Source organism: Rhinolophus sinicus, linkage group LG13 (assembly GCF_036562045.2).
Source record: "Rhinolophus sinicus isolate RSC01 linkage group LG13, ASM3656204v1, whole genome shotgun sequence".
Lineage (NCBI taxonomy): Eukaryota > Metazoa > Chordata > Mammalia > Chiroptera > Rhinolophidae > Rhinolophus > Rhinolophus sinicus.
This window is the reverse complement of record NC_133762.1, coordinates 46083159-46100280: the sequence shown is the minus strand read 5'-3', so window position 1 is coordinate 46100280 and position 17122 is coordinate 46083159. Positions and strand designations below refer to the sequence as shown.

The following is a 17122-nucleotide window of genomic DNA, read 5'->3' as shown; positions in this document are numbered from 1 at the left end:
TCAACACCAAAAAACAAACAATCCAATTTAAAAAAATGGGCAGAGTACCTGAATAGACAGTTCTCCAAAAAGGGCAGACAAATGGCCAATAGAATATAAAAAGATGCTCAACTCATTTCTCCTGAGTGTTCTCTTTAGCCTGAGTGCATGGGACCTGCTAGCAGCAATCTATTGTTTAATTTGAGGTTCTACATGAGACCAACTTAACAGACATTGTACAACATGTTTGAAACTTCCAAATTACGTGAGTCACACTGGGAATTCAGATGCATGAAAGATTTTGTGTGCTTATGTTTGATCAAAGAAGTCCTTAACTAAATTTAATGACACAGACCTTCATGTTCTCATCAGTAGGAGAGGATGGTGGAACACCATTTGCGCTCACAAGTCCATTCTGGCACTACAAAGTCTGTCAGAGGATCAAAACAAAGGTACCACTGGATGGATATGAGCTACATCTTGGTTCTAGCTGATCTATAAAAGGCAGGACTCGAATGCATCATGGCCCATCCATTCAGTGGATACTGACAACTCTAGAACAGTGTTTCCATCCTGGACTCTGGCAGCAGTTCACATTTTTCTGGGACTCAACTGTTTCCCCTCAATTTATTTTCCTGTTTCTATATAATTGTTTTATAATTGCTTATGCTGCCACAGTAGAATTTTCAAGAAAAATATAAATAAGCAAGCCAACATGTACAAAACAAGATGAATCAGCAAAGACAAAATATTAGTTTTACCCAACTATAACAACATTGACAAGGGTTCTAAAAATAACGCTTTATCAGTGTGTGATGCTTAAGAGTTTATCTTAATCAAATGACAGCAATTAAACATCCTTTGTTGAAAACAATTTCCTAAAATAAATATTATCTTGAAGCTCTAATTCTGCCAGCTCCACTCTTCAGATATATGCTGTGAAGTAATTTCAAAAGATATAATTGTGAAACACTTCACTGATATTTTATTTTTAATCCTTGGTATAAACTGACATAAATTTTAAAGTAAAAAAGGGCGCAACAAGCCTAGTATAGATATAATTTTGTCAAACTGTTACAGAGCATTTGAAAGTACAGTTTTTCACATGCCTTTGGTTTAGGGTTATCAAAAAATTGCACTTACGTCCAATAAAAGTGTTGCTTAGCTCTCAGTTATCCAGTTAAACAGAAAACTTTACAACAGTAAATGAAATTTAGCTACAACCAAAGATTTATTGAATTCATGTAAAAAGCTCTTTATAAAAATGATTTCCCATTCATAGTATTAAAAATATTTTCTCACAGCTAAAAAAATTATATCTGCTGTAACATCAATTTCAGACTGCAGAGATCATTTGGAATTAAATTTTTAGGGTCAGATGAATTTTTAATAAAGTGATTGTTTTATTTAATATCATTCCTATGTGTTTGAAATCCCTAAATACTTTCATAGATTTTCAAATGTTATGGTAATTTGAAAGCTTTTCTTCAATATTCTCTCAAAAATTAATCGAGAGAATACTTTTTTCTCTAATTTTGCTCAGTGTGGATATTTTCCTAGAACTAATGGGGAAAAAAGACTAGATTTCTCCAATATGAGTCACTAATTTTCATTGTAAATTTCACTGTGGGGTATTTACACCAAAAGGAAGGGTTGGCTATAGTGAATTTCACTAACTTGTATTGATTTAGGGTCAAATTTTTATCCTATTCGACAGTGGGGCTTAGTCCCGTATTCTCATGCATGTGGTTTCTGAGAATTTCTAATTCAGATTCAGTCCTTAAAGAAAAAAAAATGAAGGAAGTGGAGACTTTGCTAGCAAATACATTTTTAGTGACTAAACTACTTCTTTACGCAAAACAGGTAATGTTTAAGACTTTCGTGGGTGACAATTTTATAATACAGCTGTACTTACCTTAACAGATAAAGTGTTGGCCACTATCCCGTCTACGATGCCTTCGGTGAATGGATCAAAATGTTTGTCAGGTCTCCTCATAAACTCTGGCTTTAGTCTGTAGCCACTCTTCCCATTGTATTCATACATTCCCATATTTATCTGCATAGCCAGGTCTGCAGAGCAGAAACAGAAACCTTATTGTGACTGTTTATATTTGGAGCAAGAAAGTAAGATTGTATTCTAGTCCACTTTTGTTCCCCTTTTGGAAAGAAATATTTATTCATTGTAGAAACTTAGACAGCACAGATCAGAAAAAAAAAAAAGCTATAATCTCTAAATTCAGAGATAAGCCACTGCCAACAGTTTAGTGTATATTCTGTTTTTCTATTCCAAATCTATTTTGAACATGCAGTATGTCCATTTTATTAAATATTTGTCTGTTTTAATTTTAACAGAAGAATTCTTTTGAATAGATACTTTTGAATAGATACCTTTGAATAAATGTATTAATCCAGACCCCTCTTTGGGCACATTTATAAGTCTCTTCTAAATTTTCACATTACATATAATGTTTGGATGAATACGGTTGCTGTGAAATCTTTGAAGATATCGTTAATGATATTATTAGGAGTGAAATTTCTGCGTCAAAATATGTGCACATTGGAAAAGCTTTTTGATAAGTCTTGCTAAAATGCCCTTCAGGAAGCTTAAACCACTTTAAACCTTTAATCCATGTTTTGGGGATAGACTTCCCCACACCTCACTAACAGTGGATGATATATGTGTGTGTGTGTGCGTGTGTGTGTGTGTATTTGTATATTTGTAATTTATAGAAAATAAAGTTTTGTTTTTAAAATTTGCATTCCTCTGATTACTTACCACCAAAATCTAATTACACACTGACTTGTTACTAATGCACAATGATTACTGGTCAGAGTTTTCCTAAGACTCAGTATGAAATGAATGTCCACACTAACTGAATTACTAGGGTTTAAATAAACCCAACATTTTAAAGTCATAAGGAATCTGGGAAGCTGTCATTTATTTCAGATTATCTGAGTCACAATTCATCTCTATTGAGGTGGACAACAAAGAGGTGATGGTAGACATATTTAAAAGCTCCATAAAGCAAACTACTTTTAGAGCAGGAAAAATAAGTGATTCTAAAATTGGATAAAGTACAAAAAAAAGAAAAAGAAAATTATGGACTTGTCATATTTGAAAAAAATTAACTCCAAAAGCCTAAAAAGTTACATTAGCAACTCACATGTTTTTAAAAATAATATATAACAAGTAAGTAGAATTTATCCCAGGAACACAAGGATAATTACATATTAGGAGATCTATTAATATAATTTATCACATTTTCTCACAAAAGCATCATCATCCCAAAAGAAGTCAGAGACATTTAATAACATTTAACATAATTTCTTAATATACTGTTTGTCATTAGGACACGTGTATACTCCTTTAATGAGTGAACATCTGTCTCAAAGTCTCAGCCAATATTTACCCAATGGCATCACAATGGTGAAATTCCTATTAGTGTCAGGACGAAAAGAAATGTGCCCACTCTTAATACTATTATTTAATAATATCTGAGAACAGTCCAAATATCTGAGAACTGACTAGTCCAAAGTCCTAAGGAGAGGGAAAAAGTAGATGTGATTAAATTATTGTGATTGTGTACCTGAAAAACCTAATAGACTCTACTAGTAAAATAGGCTGTTGTGAGAGCTTAGGAAGATGATCATTTACAAAATGCACTTATTTATAAAATAAATATACAAATATCAATATTCAAAAACAATCTGTTAAAAATATAATGTTAAAAATAAATATTCATCTAAAGAAACTAGACCTCTAAAAGAAGACCAGTGATCAACAAGCATCCTTAAAGATCAAGAAAGACCCTTCATAATCATAAAGTTTCAATTTTCCCGGAAAATTTAACAATTCTAAATTTGAATTTATCTAATACATAGCCTGAATATATATCGGCAGAATAACTGGCAGAATTATAAGAAAAATGGTTAAATCCACAATCATATTGAGAGGTTTTAACACTCTTCTGTTGATAGAATAAGCTAGTTAAAGAAATCAATAAGAATACAGAAAATTTGAACTATAATATTAGCCATGTGACCTCATGTAAGAAAAGAAGACCAGTGACTTTCCTGAGGAACTTAATATAACAATTTTTAAAGTGAAGAGAAAAAAACCATTCTTTCTGTGATTAAAAAAACACAAAATCTTAAAAATTAAAGGACGTCAGTTTTCTTTAGATAAATTTATAAATTTAATGTGATTTAATCAAAATATTTTTTCTATGGGGGAGAGGAAAGCATAATGACAATTAAACTAATATAAATTTTATGTGATTTTAATCAAAATCTTATTTTGTTTCCAGTGGGGGAGAGGGAAATATAATAGTAATTAAAGTAAATTCATTTGGAACAGGAATCCTACTGGCAATGGCAAGGAAAGAACTGAAAATTAATAGCCTTGAAGGAGAATTTCCACTTCCAGCTATTAAACTGTATTATTAGACATTACGATAATAACAGTAAGTTATTGGTTCCAGGAACACAGACAAATTTATTAATGGAGAAGAATATAAATAAAAAAAATGGACCCAAGTCCATTAACAATAACATAAAAGGCTATTAAGGTGTAATTCCAGGTCAAAGTAAAAAAGGATTGATGTCTTACTGAAATTATATATCAAAATTAAATTTGAAAGGATGAAACAATAAAATTCCAAATTAGAAAAAGAAAGAGGAGATAAATAGCAGTAAATACAAATCTAGTTCTGAGTGGGAAGCCTGTAATCATAGAAGCAAACCAAGACTCCATAATAGCAAACATCAATCTGATCTCATCTGTTTCACAAAATATGACAACGTGCCCTTTATATAAAAAGTGCTGTTAAATATCAATAGGAATATTGGCAACAGTCCTGAAAAGGAAATTCATAAAAGCAGAAATATAAAATCAAAACATATTCATAAAAGCAGAAATATGAAAATAAAAAACCTGCATATTTAAAATGTTCAACATCAATAATAATCAAGGAATGAAATTAAAACAACAGTGAGAAACTATGTTGTCTGAAATTGTATTATTATTATTTAATGATAATACTTAACCAAGATCTCAAATGAGCGGGAACACCTCACACCATACATTATTAATGGAGGAGAAATCTAGTGCAACATTTTTGATGGACAATTTGGCATTTTGCACAAAGGTTCTTAAAACTTTCATATCTTTTAACAGAGTAACTCTATTTTAGGAACTTTTCCAAAAGAACCTTAGGAGATAGACTTGACAATTTATATTCAAGACTGTTCTCAGAGCATTATTTACAGTAGAAAAAAATTCCCTAGTGTTCAGTGACAGGAAGTGGGTTTTAGTGAATTGAGAAATGTGCTTAATATATAGGTATTAAATTCATGTTTCTGTAGAGCATATCTATATGGAATTAAGTGGAAAAGCATTTATATACATAGCTCCCAAAACTTCAATCACAAAGCCGAAAGTTAACAGTGCTGAATCTGAGTGGTAGCATTTCTGGCAGTTTTATTATTTCTTACACTTTTTTGAATTTTCCAACTTTTGTACAATACATACATATTACTTTAAAAAGTAATATATATATTTGAAAATAATGCAAAACCAGTAGAAATAGACTTGTTTATAACAGATCTTGATCTTAGCCAAAAGGCCGAGAAGCGACAATAACAGATAATTTCTCAATTTTTTTTTTGCATTCATAGTTCCTTCATTGAAATTTGCTTTTATTTGTTTCAATCAAGTCTGTCAATTTTTTTCTCCTTGGGAATGGTTTTTGGACACTTGGAAATGTGGCTTTGTAACAGGATGGAAATGAGCATGAACTGTGCTACTTACCAACTGTTTGGAAATTAAGTGCAACCATCTGACAACCTGCATTCCAGAAGAGCTGAGGCATATAGTTGGATGAATCCACACGTGTTCCTTTTGGATATATCCTGCTAAGCTGCATTTTGTTATATCTGGACCATCATGTTAAGTAGTGAATACAATTATAAAAATAATTAGCCAAATAATATTAACTCAGAGGCCACCTTTCTTTTTTCTCCACTGGGGAAATGAACTAAATATTCATGATCTCATTGGGCTAGTGAGTGAAATATGTGAAAAGCTTGCTGAACAAACAGAATAAATGTGCTTTTATCATATAAATAAATGTAGCATCAACTCTGCAGAGCCTTGTGAGTGAAAACTAACAAGGTAGCAGAAATAGTTGTGTCAAGGTCAACCTGATTTTGTGGAGATAATTAAGGACAGGCTTAATGACTAAGGACACACAGGAAGTTCAAGTGTGTCAAATCATGTGAGGATGATACTGAGTTTGGCGGAAACAGATAATATGAACTGTATGGCTATTTTTGAAATGCTCTCTGCTGATTTTCTCAACCTTCTCTGGGAATGATATTGGCCAAGACTGTGGTACTCTTTAATGATTGATGACAGGGTAAATATAGCACAGAAGGTTTTGACCTTGTTTCGTATTTCGTTTCCTACCATCAGTTTTCCATCCTGAGAATATTTTGGTTATTGAACAACAACTATGTCTTCAGAACACAAATGACTATTCCTATTACCAAGTTAGGTAGAGGTTAGTTAAGGTTCCAAGCTTGGGCTGGGGTGTCAGGCCAACTAGAGTTCAAACCTTAACTCTTGAACTTGCTAGCTGTATAATCTAGGGCAAATTATTTCACTTTTCTGTGCCTCAGTTTCTATATTTTGTATTTCTACAAAACACAATGAACAATTCTTGCATCATAGGGCTTTTGTAAGGATTAAATGAGATAAAACATATAATGAAAGGACTATCACATAGACAGTTACTTAATCAGTACTAATGATCATGATTTTTATAGTGTAACTGTGTTTATGGAGTTTACATTTGTTCTCTCTCCTACTGATAAGTTGTGGGTGACTTTTTAATTCTAGGACTTGCTTAGTGAAATTGAGCTCTTTGGGACATGTAGTATTACTTTTATGAAAAATATTAGGTTGGTGCAAAAGTAACTGCGGTTTTCGCAATTATTTTTAACCTTTTAAAATGCAGTTACTTTTGTACCAACCTAATATTTAAAGACCTGTTTCATTTTATTTTGGTTCATGGAAAATAATAAAAATGTTTTGTCAGAAGTAGTAACAAAACCATTGTTAGTAATATATACTTATATTCTCATATCATCATCCAATTATTTTGTGATTGGACATCTATTACATGTCCAAGGATGCAAGGTGCTAAGTTAGGTTTACATATATAACATATATATACATCTTACATATATTACATCTTACATGTACATAAAGTATACACATATACACTTTCTATATATTGTCTGTAACCCACACAGTGAGCCATAAAGCTGATGTCATTATTTCTGTTTTACAGATGAGTAAATTCAGAAGGATTAAGCAAATTGCCAAAGGACAAAGAACTTGATGGTATGAAAAGAATCTTGAAATCCTTTACTCCAAGGCCAGTTTTCTTGTCAGTATACCATGCTACCTCATTCAGCATTGCATATGAAACCTGAAACTATTTATTACACTCATGTGACAGATTTAAGCCACTTCATGTGTCCTGCTTATTTAAAACAAAAGTTAAACAGCACATGCCTTTAACTGTGCTAATTCAGTCAACATTCGTCAAATCAAGGATACTCTACAAATTCCACTGGAGACTTCGTCAGCTGCTCAAGTCCTTTGGTTTCCACGAAGGAAGACATTTCAAAACTTCTATTTCTTTCTGAGTTAATGACAACAAAGAGAGAAATAAAATTCAACATTATATATTATCACATATGAGAAATAGCCAAAGGTTCAGTGAATTTACTGCGATTAATTTTCAATGTAACTTTCATATTTCATTTTGTTTTTAGTGAACTGTTTACTCGAAACAAAAGTTGAGCCTTGTTAGTTGTCTCTTCTAGTATTTACTATGTGGGTCAGCTACGTTTATGGTGATATAAGTTAGGGACATAGTGGCAATAGTGGGGAAAATTAATTTTAATCATGAGTAGTGGGGCAATGTGGGCTGTTTTGTCAAAAGAGCACAGTCCCTGAGGAAATCTTTTGTTCTAAATCCATTTAGATTGTTTTCTTGGAGTCATTGCTGAGGATTAACAAAAGAGACCGTGGGTATCTTCCACAGAGGCTGACAGACTGTCTCTTTCACCGTGTTTCCCTGAAAATAAGACCTAGCCGGACAATCAGCTCTAATGCATCTTTTGGAGCAAAAATTAATATAAGACCAGTCTTATTTTACTATAAGATCGGGTCTTATATAATATAATATGATATGATATAATATAGTATCATATAATATAATATACTATAATATAATACTGGATCTTATATTAATTTCTTATCCACATTGTCACGGCTTCAGTTTATACGTACTCTTTGGTTCAAACAATTAATGTGATGTTCAAATTATGATATTTTTAAAGCAGAAGGATCCTTGGAAATTTCCCAGTCGGATGGCCTCATTTTCAGATTAGATAACAAGGTCAGAGAGGTGAATGTGCTGGAGGTCTCAATACCCTTGAACACAGAGCAACATTTTGAAAGTGAAATCCACCCTTCCAATTAGAGTGAGAGAAACAAGACAAAATTATCTTAGTTTGGAAAGACTAAGCATCAAATAGCTTCTCTGTCCTCTTCTCAACTAAAAATCAAACTGCTAGATACAGTATTATGACAAGTGTCATCCAGAGAAGTTAGATAGCACTCAGTTTTTAAAACTGAAATCGCTTTGAGGCATTTTTCCCTCTTTGATACCCACTTTCCGTAATTAAAATCTCATTCTTCTTCCTAATCGTTCCCAGACTCCTTTATCCATCTCCTCACCGTCCCCAGTTTAAACATTTGTAAGGTAAACTCTCACTTCTCTTATTTCCATCCATCAAAAATTTACTTCTGTATGACTAATTATTTTAATCATGACTGCTGATTAAAATTAAGTCAATTGAATAGGTGCTTTGTAAAATATGGGCAGTATTGTTTCTTAAACGTGATAATATAAAACACAAGGAGAAAAGTACTTGTTTGTAAATCTTTGGCTCATACACTTGTTTTCAGGTTCTGAAGGACTTAAATGCATCAGCTCCTTCTCAGTGTGGCTACTTGTCTAGTTTTTGATTAAGAAAACTTGTTTTACAGCCACTGAAAGTTACAGTAATATAAACATAATACTTTAGGACATTTCACATTGAACAACTTGTGCTAAGCAGCATCAATAATTGTGAACATCAAAGCAAATGTGGAAATCTTTATTTATAAACTGCGCTGGGAATTAAATTCTTTATTGTAGAGATCTAGATACCATATGTCACTAAGTTAATACTATGGGTAAAATTATACAATTATACATGTATGTTATGTAGAAACTTAGATTTTGATGTATCTGTAAAACTATCCTTTATAAAAGGCTGCTGTGTTTAAGCAAAAATTTAGTGTTTAAGAGCACAGGCTTATAAGCAGCTAAAAAGTCTCAAGGGTTCTCCTAACCTGATAGCATCTTACATTTCATGCAACTATAAAGGACAACGTCATAAAAGGGCTCTTTTCTCTAGGGGGAGGAAAGATGATTTTTTTTTTTTTTTTACATTTAGTATGGATATGTAGTTTGATAAAGCAAAAACACAAAGTGATACAAAGCTAATGGTATATTCTCCTAAATGTGTAAAACTGGCTGAACAAATGGAATGTGGGTGAATTGGTTGATTTGGTTCTATTTCAAGTTATCAGGGCTGACCAGTCTCTGGCTGTTTCCTTTCTCGGGGGGATGGGTAGATAGTTTATTTCAACACTGTCACTTATATAATGGATGCAGTCCACTGGGTTGTTGCAAACAAAAGACAAATGTAAAACTCTCTCAATTAGCTGTGCTCTCGTCTAATGTCTGTCAGACAACCATGTATGGCCTGTAGCCCTATTAAGTATTTTGGGGAAAGATCATGGAATAGTTTTTCATATGGTTATTATTATTATATATATATGGATATTATTATATATATTATGGTTATTATATATGGTTATTATATATGATATATATATGTGTGTGCATATATATATATATATATATATATATATATATATACATATACCAGATAGTCAACCAAACCATGCATATATTAAAGACTTCACCAGCACAGAGTAGTTTTTTTAAGGGTAACATTTTTTGGTCTAATTACCTTCCATTTAAAATATACTTGTTATATGTTACATTTGGGGTTATCCTCCAGGAAAACTTACTTTTTGAAATTTCAAACGACTCAAACTTGACAGGCTGAATGTAGTTCACCAGGTTAGACATCTCTTCTGTGGCCATAGCCTCACTCCCAGCTGTCCCCTAGAAGGAAGAATAAAAATAACATTCCCAGAGTTAACATTATATTATTGAGGGTTATTTTCCCAAGGCAGTGATCATGTGACCCATGAGAGCAGAAAATCCTCCTCCTCTTCAGAGGATGATTATTACCAACAGAAAATTCATTACAGAAAAAAAAAAAGCAACGCCTCATGTTACTCCAGTGTGGGGTGGGAGGAGGGAGGTCTAGAGGTGGCTCCCCTTGTGCTCTGGGACCAGCAGCATCAGCCTCCCCTGGGCGTCCTCAGAAATGCAGCAAATTAGAATCTGCATTTTACTACGGTGATTCAAATGGACAGGAAAGTTTGAGAAGCACTGAGCTACAGCTCATCTGCCAAAGCAAGGAGTCCAAAAAGAACGACTAAAGTTAATAAAGCAAGAACTCACTGTTCAACGAGAAAATTAGTCTGTGGGTAACCACAAGATTAACTGAATTTATTTAAAACAGAAAAAAAAGCTTGCCTTGTGGATTGGGGTAGGCCAACAACTATTGTTTTTCTTTATATAAAAAGCATTCCTCCTCTCTCCTTTCTTGGTTCCTGTGAGCCTATTAGGTAAGCAGTGCAGCATAGTATAGGGGGTCAATAAATAGCTCAGGTTCTAGAGCCAAATTGCCTGATTTAAAATCCCAAGCTCACCACTTAGAAGCTGTGCAATCTTGGACAAGTTACTTAACTGCTCTGTGCTTCAGATTACTCATCTGTAAAATTAGGATAAAATAAGTTCCAATAGCATATAGGGTTTTTGTGATTATTAAATAAATTAATTTACATGAAAGAGCTCAGAACAGCACTTGGTAAAACCTCATGTTACTTTAACTGTTATTAGCTATTACATATTATTTTGATAGAATTTTTAACAAAGAAGAAAACCAATACTGCGGTATTGGCATAGACAGAGTTCAATAGAGTGATCTAATATTTTCTCCATTTTTGGATGAGCGAATACGTGGAGACAAGGTTTCTTTTGAAAACTCCTTGTAACAATATTTAGGTTAAACATTAATTGGGAAATACTCATTTGGAAATTGGACCATCCAGTTAGTAAGACAATTTTTAAATTATCAAAAAAACACTGATACACAAATTTATAAACAATTAAAATCATTCTCAGGCAGAAGTACTTTACCAGGCAATGTAACAATTTTCCTTCCAGACATTAAGTTGGAATATAGTAGGGAAACATAATAAAAAATTAAGACTACATGAAAGGAAATAATTATAAGAGAAAGAATATGAAGTCAGAACAGTTTATTATTTGCTATTTATCCTTATTAACTAAATTGCAAAGATACAAGTAATGAGATAGATACTTTCCAACATATTTGAAAGCAAATTCAGTGTAATTTTTTTGACCAGCACTTCTGCTAAAACAAAGTTTTAAAATTCCAATTGACCTAGCTCTGATTCATTTCTAGATTCTGTGCGATTAATATTTCTGAGCTCATGAAGTTATTTGGGATGCTTGAGTTTGTATCAGTAGGTATCTGCAGTGGTTCCAAAATACAACAATGGAATTATTGTCATATTTCTGAACATTTCTCCAAACCTCATGTCTTTGAACTTGGGACCATTTGATAATCCCTTTAATGGCCTCAAAAATTGAAGCAGGCAGTTGGATATCACAGATTCTGAATTTACCCTCTAGCTACCCATTTTGATGGAAGGCAATCTCAACAACATTGTTCATTGTAGAGAACTTTTCTCAGTGCCCCTCTTCTTCCTTTAGTGACCTAAGTCTGCATCTTCATGTCATGTTCACTGGGTAGTGAAAAAGTTTAAAAGTGAACTGTGACTGTTTTCACCACTAGATGGCAGAAGGTGACCATGGACTATATCCAGAGGGGGCAGCCTGTTGACAAGTTAGTGGAATGCATCTGTGACCAGAGGTCCAGCCCTAGATAACCTACCTCATCCATTGATGATTTTTTACAGTCATCGTCATCGTCGTCATCATCACTCTCCGTATCCGCTTCCCCTGTTAAATTTTAATAACAGCTCATGAAGTAAACTTTTACAGATTTGACGTACACATAACATGTGCATTACCCAAAATTTCCTTGGAAATTGGCCTTTCACGGTTTGTTTTAAAATTACTCTTCTGGGTATTTAAATTTTATTAATTACAGAGAATTGTACTAACAGTTTGAATATGGATTTTTTCCCTAAATCTCATTTGTGAATACCATTTGAAATGTCCAAATTCTATTAAAAATGCTTAACTTTTTATCTATGTTTTAAAAAAACCATATGGCATCATATAGTTAGTTTTCTATGGTACATGTATCCCATCTTGATGTATACATTCTCTCTCAAGGTCTGCACCACGCTAAACAGATAGATGAACTATCACTTTTCCATCTTTCCCTCTTTTTCTCAGCCCTGACTCTTCAATGTGATGCTTGGTCAGCGCTCAGTGACCTTGCAGCTACTTTTGCAAGGCCATAGAGGACCTCACAGAAGTCAAGAAAGAGGATATGCGCTGGTGCAGGAACGGTGGGGTTATGGTAATACAGCTGACTGTACAAAAACTGTAAGGTACCAACTGTATCCTATGATTTACCTGCAAGCTTATTTGATGAATGCAATCTTGTCTAAACAACGCACATACAGTATCTTGGAAAATGGTGAAATTCTGTTTAACAGGGTAGGATAAAATGAGTGAAACCTTTAAATCACTCTACATTATGGAATCCTACCTCAGTCAGACATAATTCAGCTTCACATTTAGCCAATGTACAGGCGTTTTCACTGGGTTGTTTTTCTCACTGCAGATTTAGTGGATGATTCTGCTAGGTTAAATATTCTCACTTACTATGAGGCATTATGTTCTTTCACATCTCTGGGCTTCAATCAGACCCAGAAATAATGGTTATGTAAAAAGATTTTCAAATAAAAATCAAAGTAAGCATAGTTCTAAATTGTTTGATTTGACTACTGCTTTCAGGGTTCACACAGTGCAATAGCGTGACCAGCCCAGTAGATGGCAATACTGGCTCAACATTGCTGTGGCTGGATTTGGTAGTACGTCTCCCTCTCTCCGCCTTCTGAAAGGTAGCTACCTTCCTCAATCTATATGAAAGACACAGCGCCCACAGCACTGTTTTCCAAGAAGCTTATAAATGTTTTCATTTGGCTGATGAAGTTGAAATCGATTACTGAATGATAGCAGTGAGCAAAGAATTCATGAAATATATTTAGAGGGAATAGATTGCTGGGACCAACAAAGCTTATTATTTATGGCTTGTTTATTAAAGAGAGGCACTTGCAACCACTTTATGGTGCTGATATTGTGTTAATCAGGTGAATCCATTATATTTTAGATAGAAAATATGTCTTATTATATTAGAGATACATTCTTTTAGGAGGTTGATACAAAAGTTTTTATAATCCTATTTGTTGTCTCAAGTTCTTGTAACTATTTTTTGTTTTTTAATTAGAGAGGGGATTCTTTTTGACAAGTAATTTAAAAAGTTGTTTTGCAAAATCTTCTGCACAGTGCTTTATGGGATACAACTATAAACCAGTCATTTCAAAGACTCAATCAGGTCATTCTTTGGTTTATGTGGAAAAGAAGAAAGAATTTGTCTTCCTTTACCCTATGAGCAGGGACCTGATCTCTCCCTTGTAAGTCTTTGGATGGATGTTGGAGGAATCTTGTTGAACTGTAAATATATATATATACACACACACACACACACACACACACACATATATATATATATATATATACACATATATATGTGTATATATGTATATATATGTAAAAAAAAAATATATATATATATGTGTGTGTGTGTGTGTGTGTGTGTGTGTGTGTGTGTGTGTTTTACTTTACCCTTGTTCTTTAAGATGAGCGTACTGGCAAAGGGTTGAATCCTGTAGAGTCATCGGGCCGACAAGGGCCATGAGAAGTAACTTAGCTTAAATAAGAACCATTTCACGTTTTCCAAGTTATCTGAGTTCTCAATATTGAGAGTAACTACAAACCAAGTAGTAAATTAGCAGTGCTCTTTATTCACAGGTCTACCTACATATTAAAATGTCCAAAAATTTCCACTGAAATAAAGATTGCATAATAGACTACGGGACTAGCTTAGGAAATCTACCGTATTACGAACAGATTGCTGCTCTTTCTCTGCATTAAGCAATAATGTTCACTGCCTGTAAAAATCATTATTTGTGCTTTGCATCCAGTTAATAAGAGGGAGAAAGAGCTGGTAGTGGGAAAAGCAGATGGTAAAACAAGCTCCCACGTGCAAAGGAAGACATGGTTTACTTGCTAGCATTCAAGGGGTAGAACTGTTCTAGGAAATAGGTGGCCTGTTAATAATATTCATTCCAAGACTTCAAAAAGAACATTACTGAGAACAAACGTTATTTTAAAAAAAAAATCAGAATTGTGTAATGTTTGAAATACATATACAAGATCTACCAAAAAAGAAAACTTTCAAAGAATTATATCATGTCTATTGATAAGGATTTTAATTTAAACAATAAAAGGAATTGACAATTGAGATGGAAAAATAAAAGTCGGAGTCTTAACTAACTTTTTTTTGTCCTGATTGCCATAGAGTTTATATTTTAATTTTTAAAAATTATTTAAAAATCTTTTAATTGTTATATGATAGGTATACAGAGAAATATAGATACCATATGTTTACAGTGCAAGGAATTGACCCTAACTAAACTGGCCTTAGATCAAGAAATGAAATATAACCAATCTCCAGAAGCCCCCTTGGGTTCCCCCAGTTACTTCTTCCCCAAGGGTAACCATTTCCTCACTTGTAACAGCATAGGTTAGTTATCTGTTTCTGTACTTTGTATAAATTGAATATTACAATAAATACTTACATTGTATCTGATTTCTTTCACTCAACATTAGGTTCTGAGATTCATCCATACTAAGGTATGCAGTTGTAGGTCATTATTGCTGCATAGTATCCCATAGTGTGAATGTACCATGAGTTATTTCTCTGTTGACGGGCATTTGGTTGTTTTCTGGTTTGTGGCTATTCTGAATAGTGCTGCATTAAGCAATTCTTGTGCATGTCAGTTGGTGAGCACCTATGTATATGTCTGTTGGGCATATACCTAAAAATGGACTTCCCTGGGGCATACGGGGTGCATATGTTCGGTTTTTATAGCTATTGCCCAACAGTTTTCCAAAGTGATTGTTCCAATGTTAGTTAAACTTTTCATTGAAGAACTTCCTAGATTCAAGCTTAAAGTTTCCTCCACTGTTCACCCTCTCTAATCAGGAGATCTACACAATATACTTTTCAGATTACTGAGAGATTCTGACTAAACTTGGAAAATGAATTAGATTAAATCACCAGTAATTCAAAGGAAATGGGTGGCAACATAGAATTAATTTCTCATCAACCACAAAAATCTATTTCAAATTAAATCTAAAAGGAAAATTAATGATGTGAAGCATCACCTAGTAACTTTGATAAATAATTCAAGTAACTTTACCACTTCACATTTTAAAACAACAGTTTAAACTGTGGCATCATCGTTGAGAATGCATTGAGTGAATATCTTGCATCCAGTCCTGTGATTAATGTCAAGGGATCATTGCCCTTGAGAAGCTTAAAATCATGAGGTCATTCTAAAGATTATTTGGTCTACGTGGTAGCCAGAATCATGGCCTCCCACAAATGTCTGTGTCCTGTGACTATGTCCTGTGTCCTGTGAATACAGGGCAAGAAAGACTTTGAAGGTGGGATTAAGGACCTTGAGATGGGGGAGATTATCCTGAATTATCCAGTTGGGACCAGTGTGAAGACTTGAGGTATCAAAAGCAGAGAACTTTTCCTGGCTGTGGTCAGAGGGAAATATGATGACAGAGGGTCAGTGAGATATGACATTGCTGGCTTTGAAGTTGAAGGAATGGGGCCGTTAGCCAACAAATGTGGGTGGCGTCTAGAAGCTAGAATAGGATATCCTAGAGTTTCCAGAAAGGAATGCAGTTTAGCCCAGTGAGATTGCATTGGCCTTCTGACCTGAACCAGGGGATAAGAATTTGTGTAGTTTTATGCTACCAAGTTTGTAGTAGCAAAAGAAAACCAATACAGTTTAAAACTGTGCCCAAATATGAATGTGAAATGTCCTCATAAACTAATTTCAGAGCAGCAATTCTTAAACCCATGCATACTAGGAGAACGAGAGCCCATCAGCCCCTCACCGGCTCCAGGAGACGAGGGCTCAAACATGACGGAGGAGTCGCTGTAAGTGTTGGAGGCTTGTTCTGAGAGCTTCTTTTTGCTACTTCCTTCTGACGACTTGTGCGATTTCTTCTTATTTTTCACCAAAATTTTGTACATTAAATCCATAGGGCTGGGAAGTGGAACTCCAGATTCCAGCTAAGGGGGGAAAAAAGAGCGCACAGTCTTGAAAAATACTCCCTCTTCCTTTCAGATTCTCTTCCCAACCTCTCAGGACAGCTTTAGATAACAAGAGCTTCCAGGTTATTCTTTACCACCATTGCACTGTGTCCTACATAGGCGCTGGCTCATAGCCCTTTCTTTTTTCACATAAAAGCTATATTTCACTTACTGTACAAAATTTTCCCACAATGAAATCCACATGAATAAGACCATAGAAATGCACCAGTAGATTTGGAGTGCTAACGAGAAGTTTCCTGAGTTTTCCAATGGACCACATAAATCCAGCCATCTTGATTTTGGACCGATAAGGAGGCCCTGGCCTGGATTTTCCAAGGAGGGAGGCCAGTTAAAGTGTGGCATCTGCCAGAAAGAGTTGGGAAAGATAGGCAGGAGCTTCCAGGCAAGCCTGGAGAATCCA

At 34.1% G+C, this 17122-nt stretch overlaps 1 protein-coding gene across 2 annotated transcripts in view; it reads right to left on the bottom strand.

Annotated features, from left to right (window-relative positions):
- PLCB1 (phospholipase C beta 1) overlaps positions 1-17122 on the bottom strand; it is a 680752-nt gene that overhangs the window by 125688 nt on the left and 537942 nt on the right. For both annotated transcript variants that reach the window (XM_074317198.1, XM_074317199.1), the window contains exons 13-18: positions 16503-16680; positions 12223-12290; positions 10199-10295; positions 7604-7688; positions 5789-5913; positions 1895-2049 (exon numbers count right to left, since the gene is read on the bottom strand). In XM_074317198.1, the coding sequence (XP_074173299.1) occupies positions 1895-2049; positions 5789-5913; positions 7604-7688; positions 10199-10295; positions 12223-12290; positions 16503-16680 (708 nt within the window). The remainder of the gene's footprint in view (positions 1-1894; positions 2050-5788; positions 5914-7603; positions 7689-10198; positions 10296-12222; positions 12291-16502; positions 16681-17122) is intronic.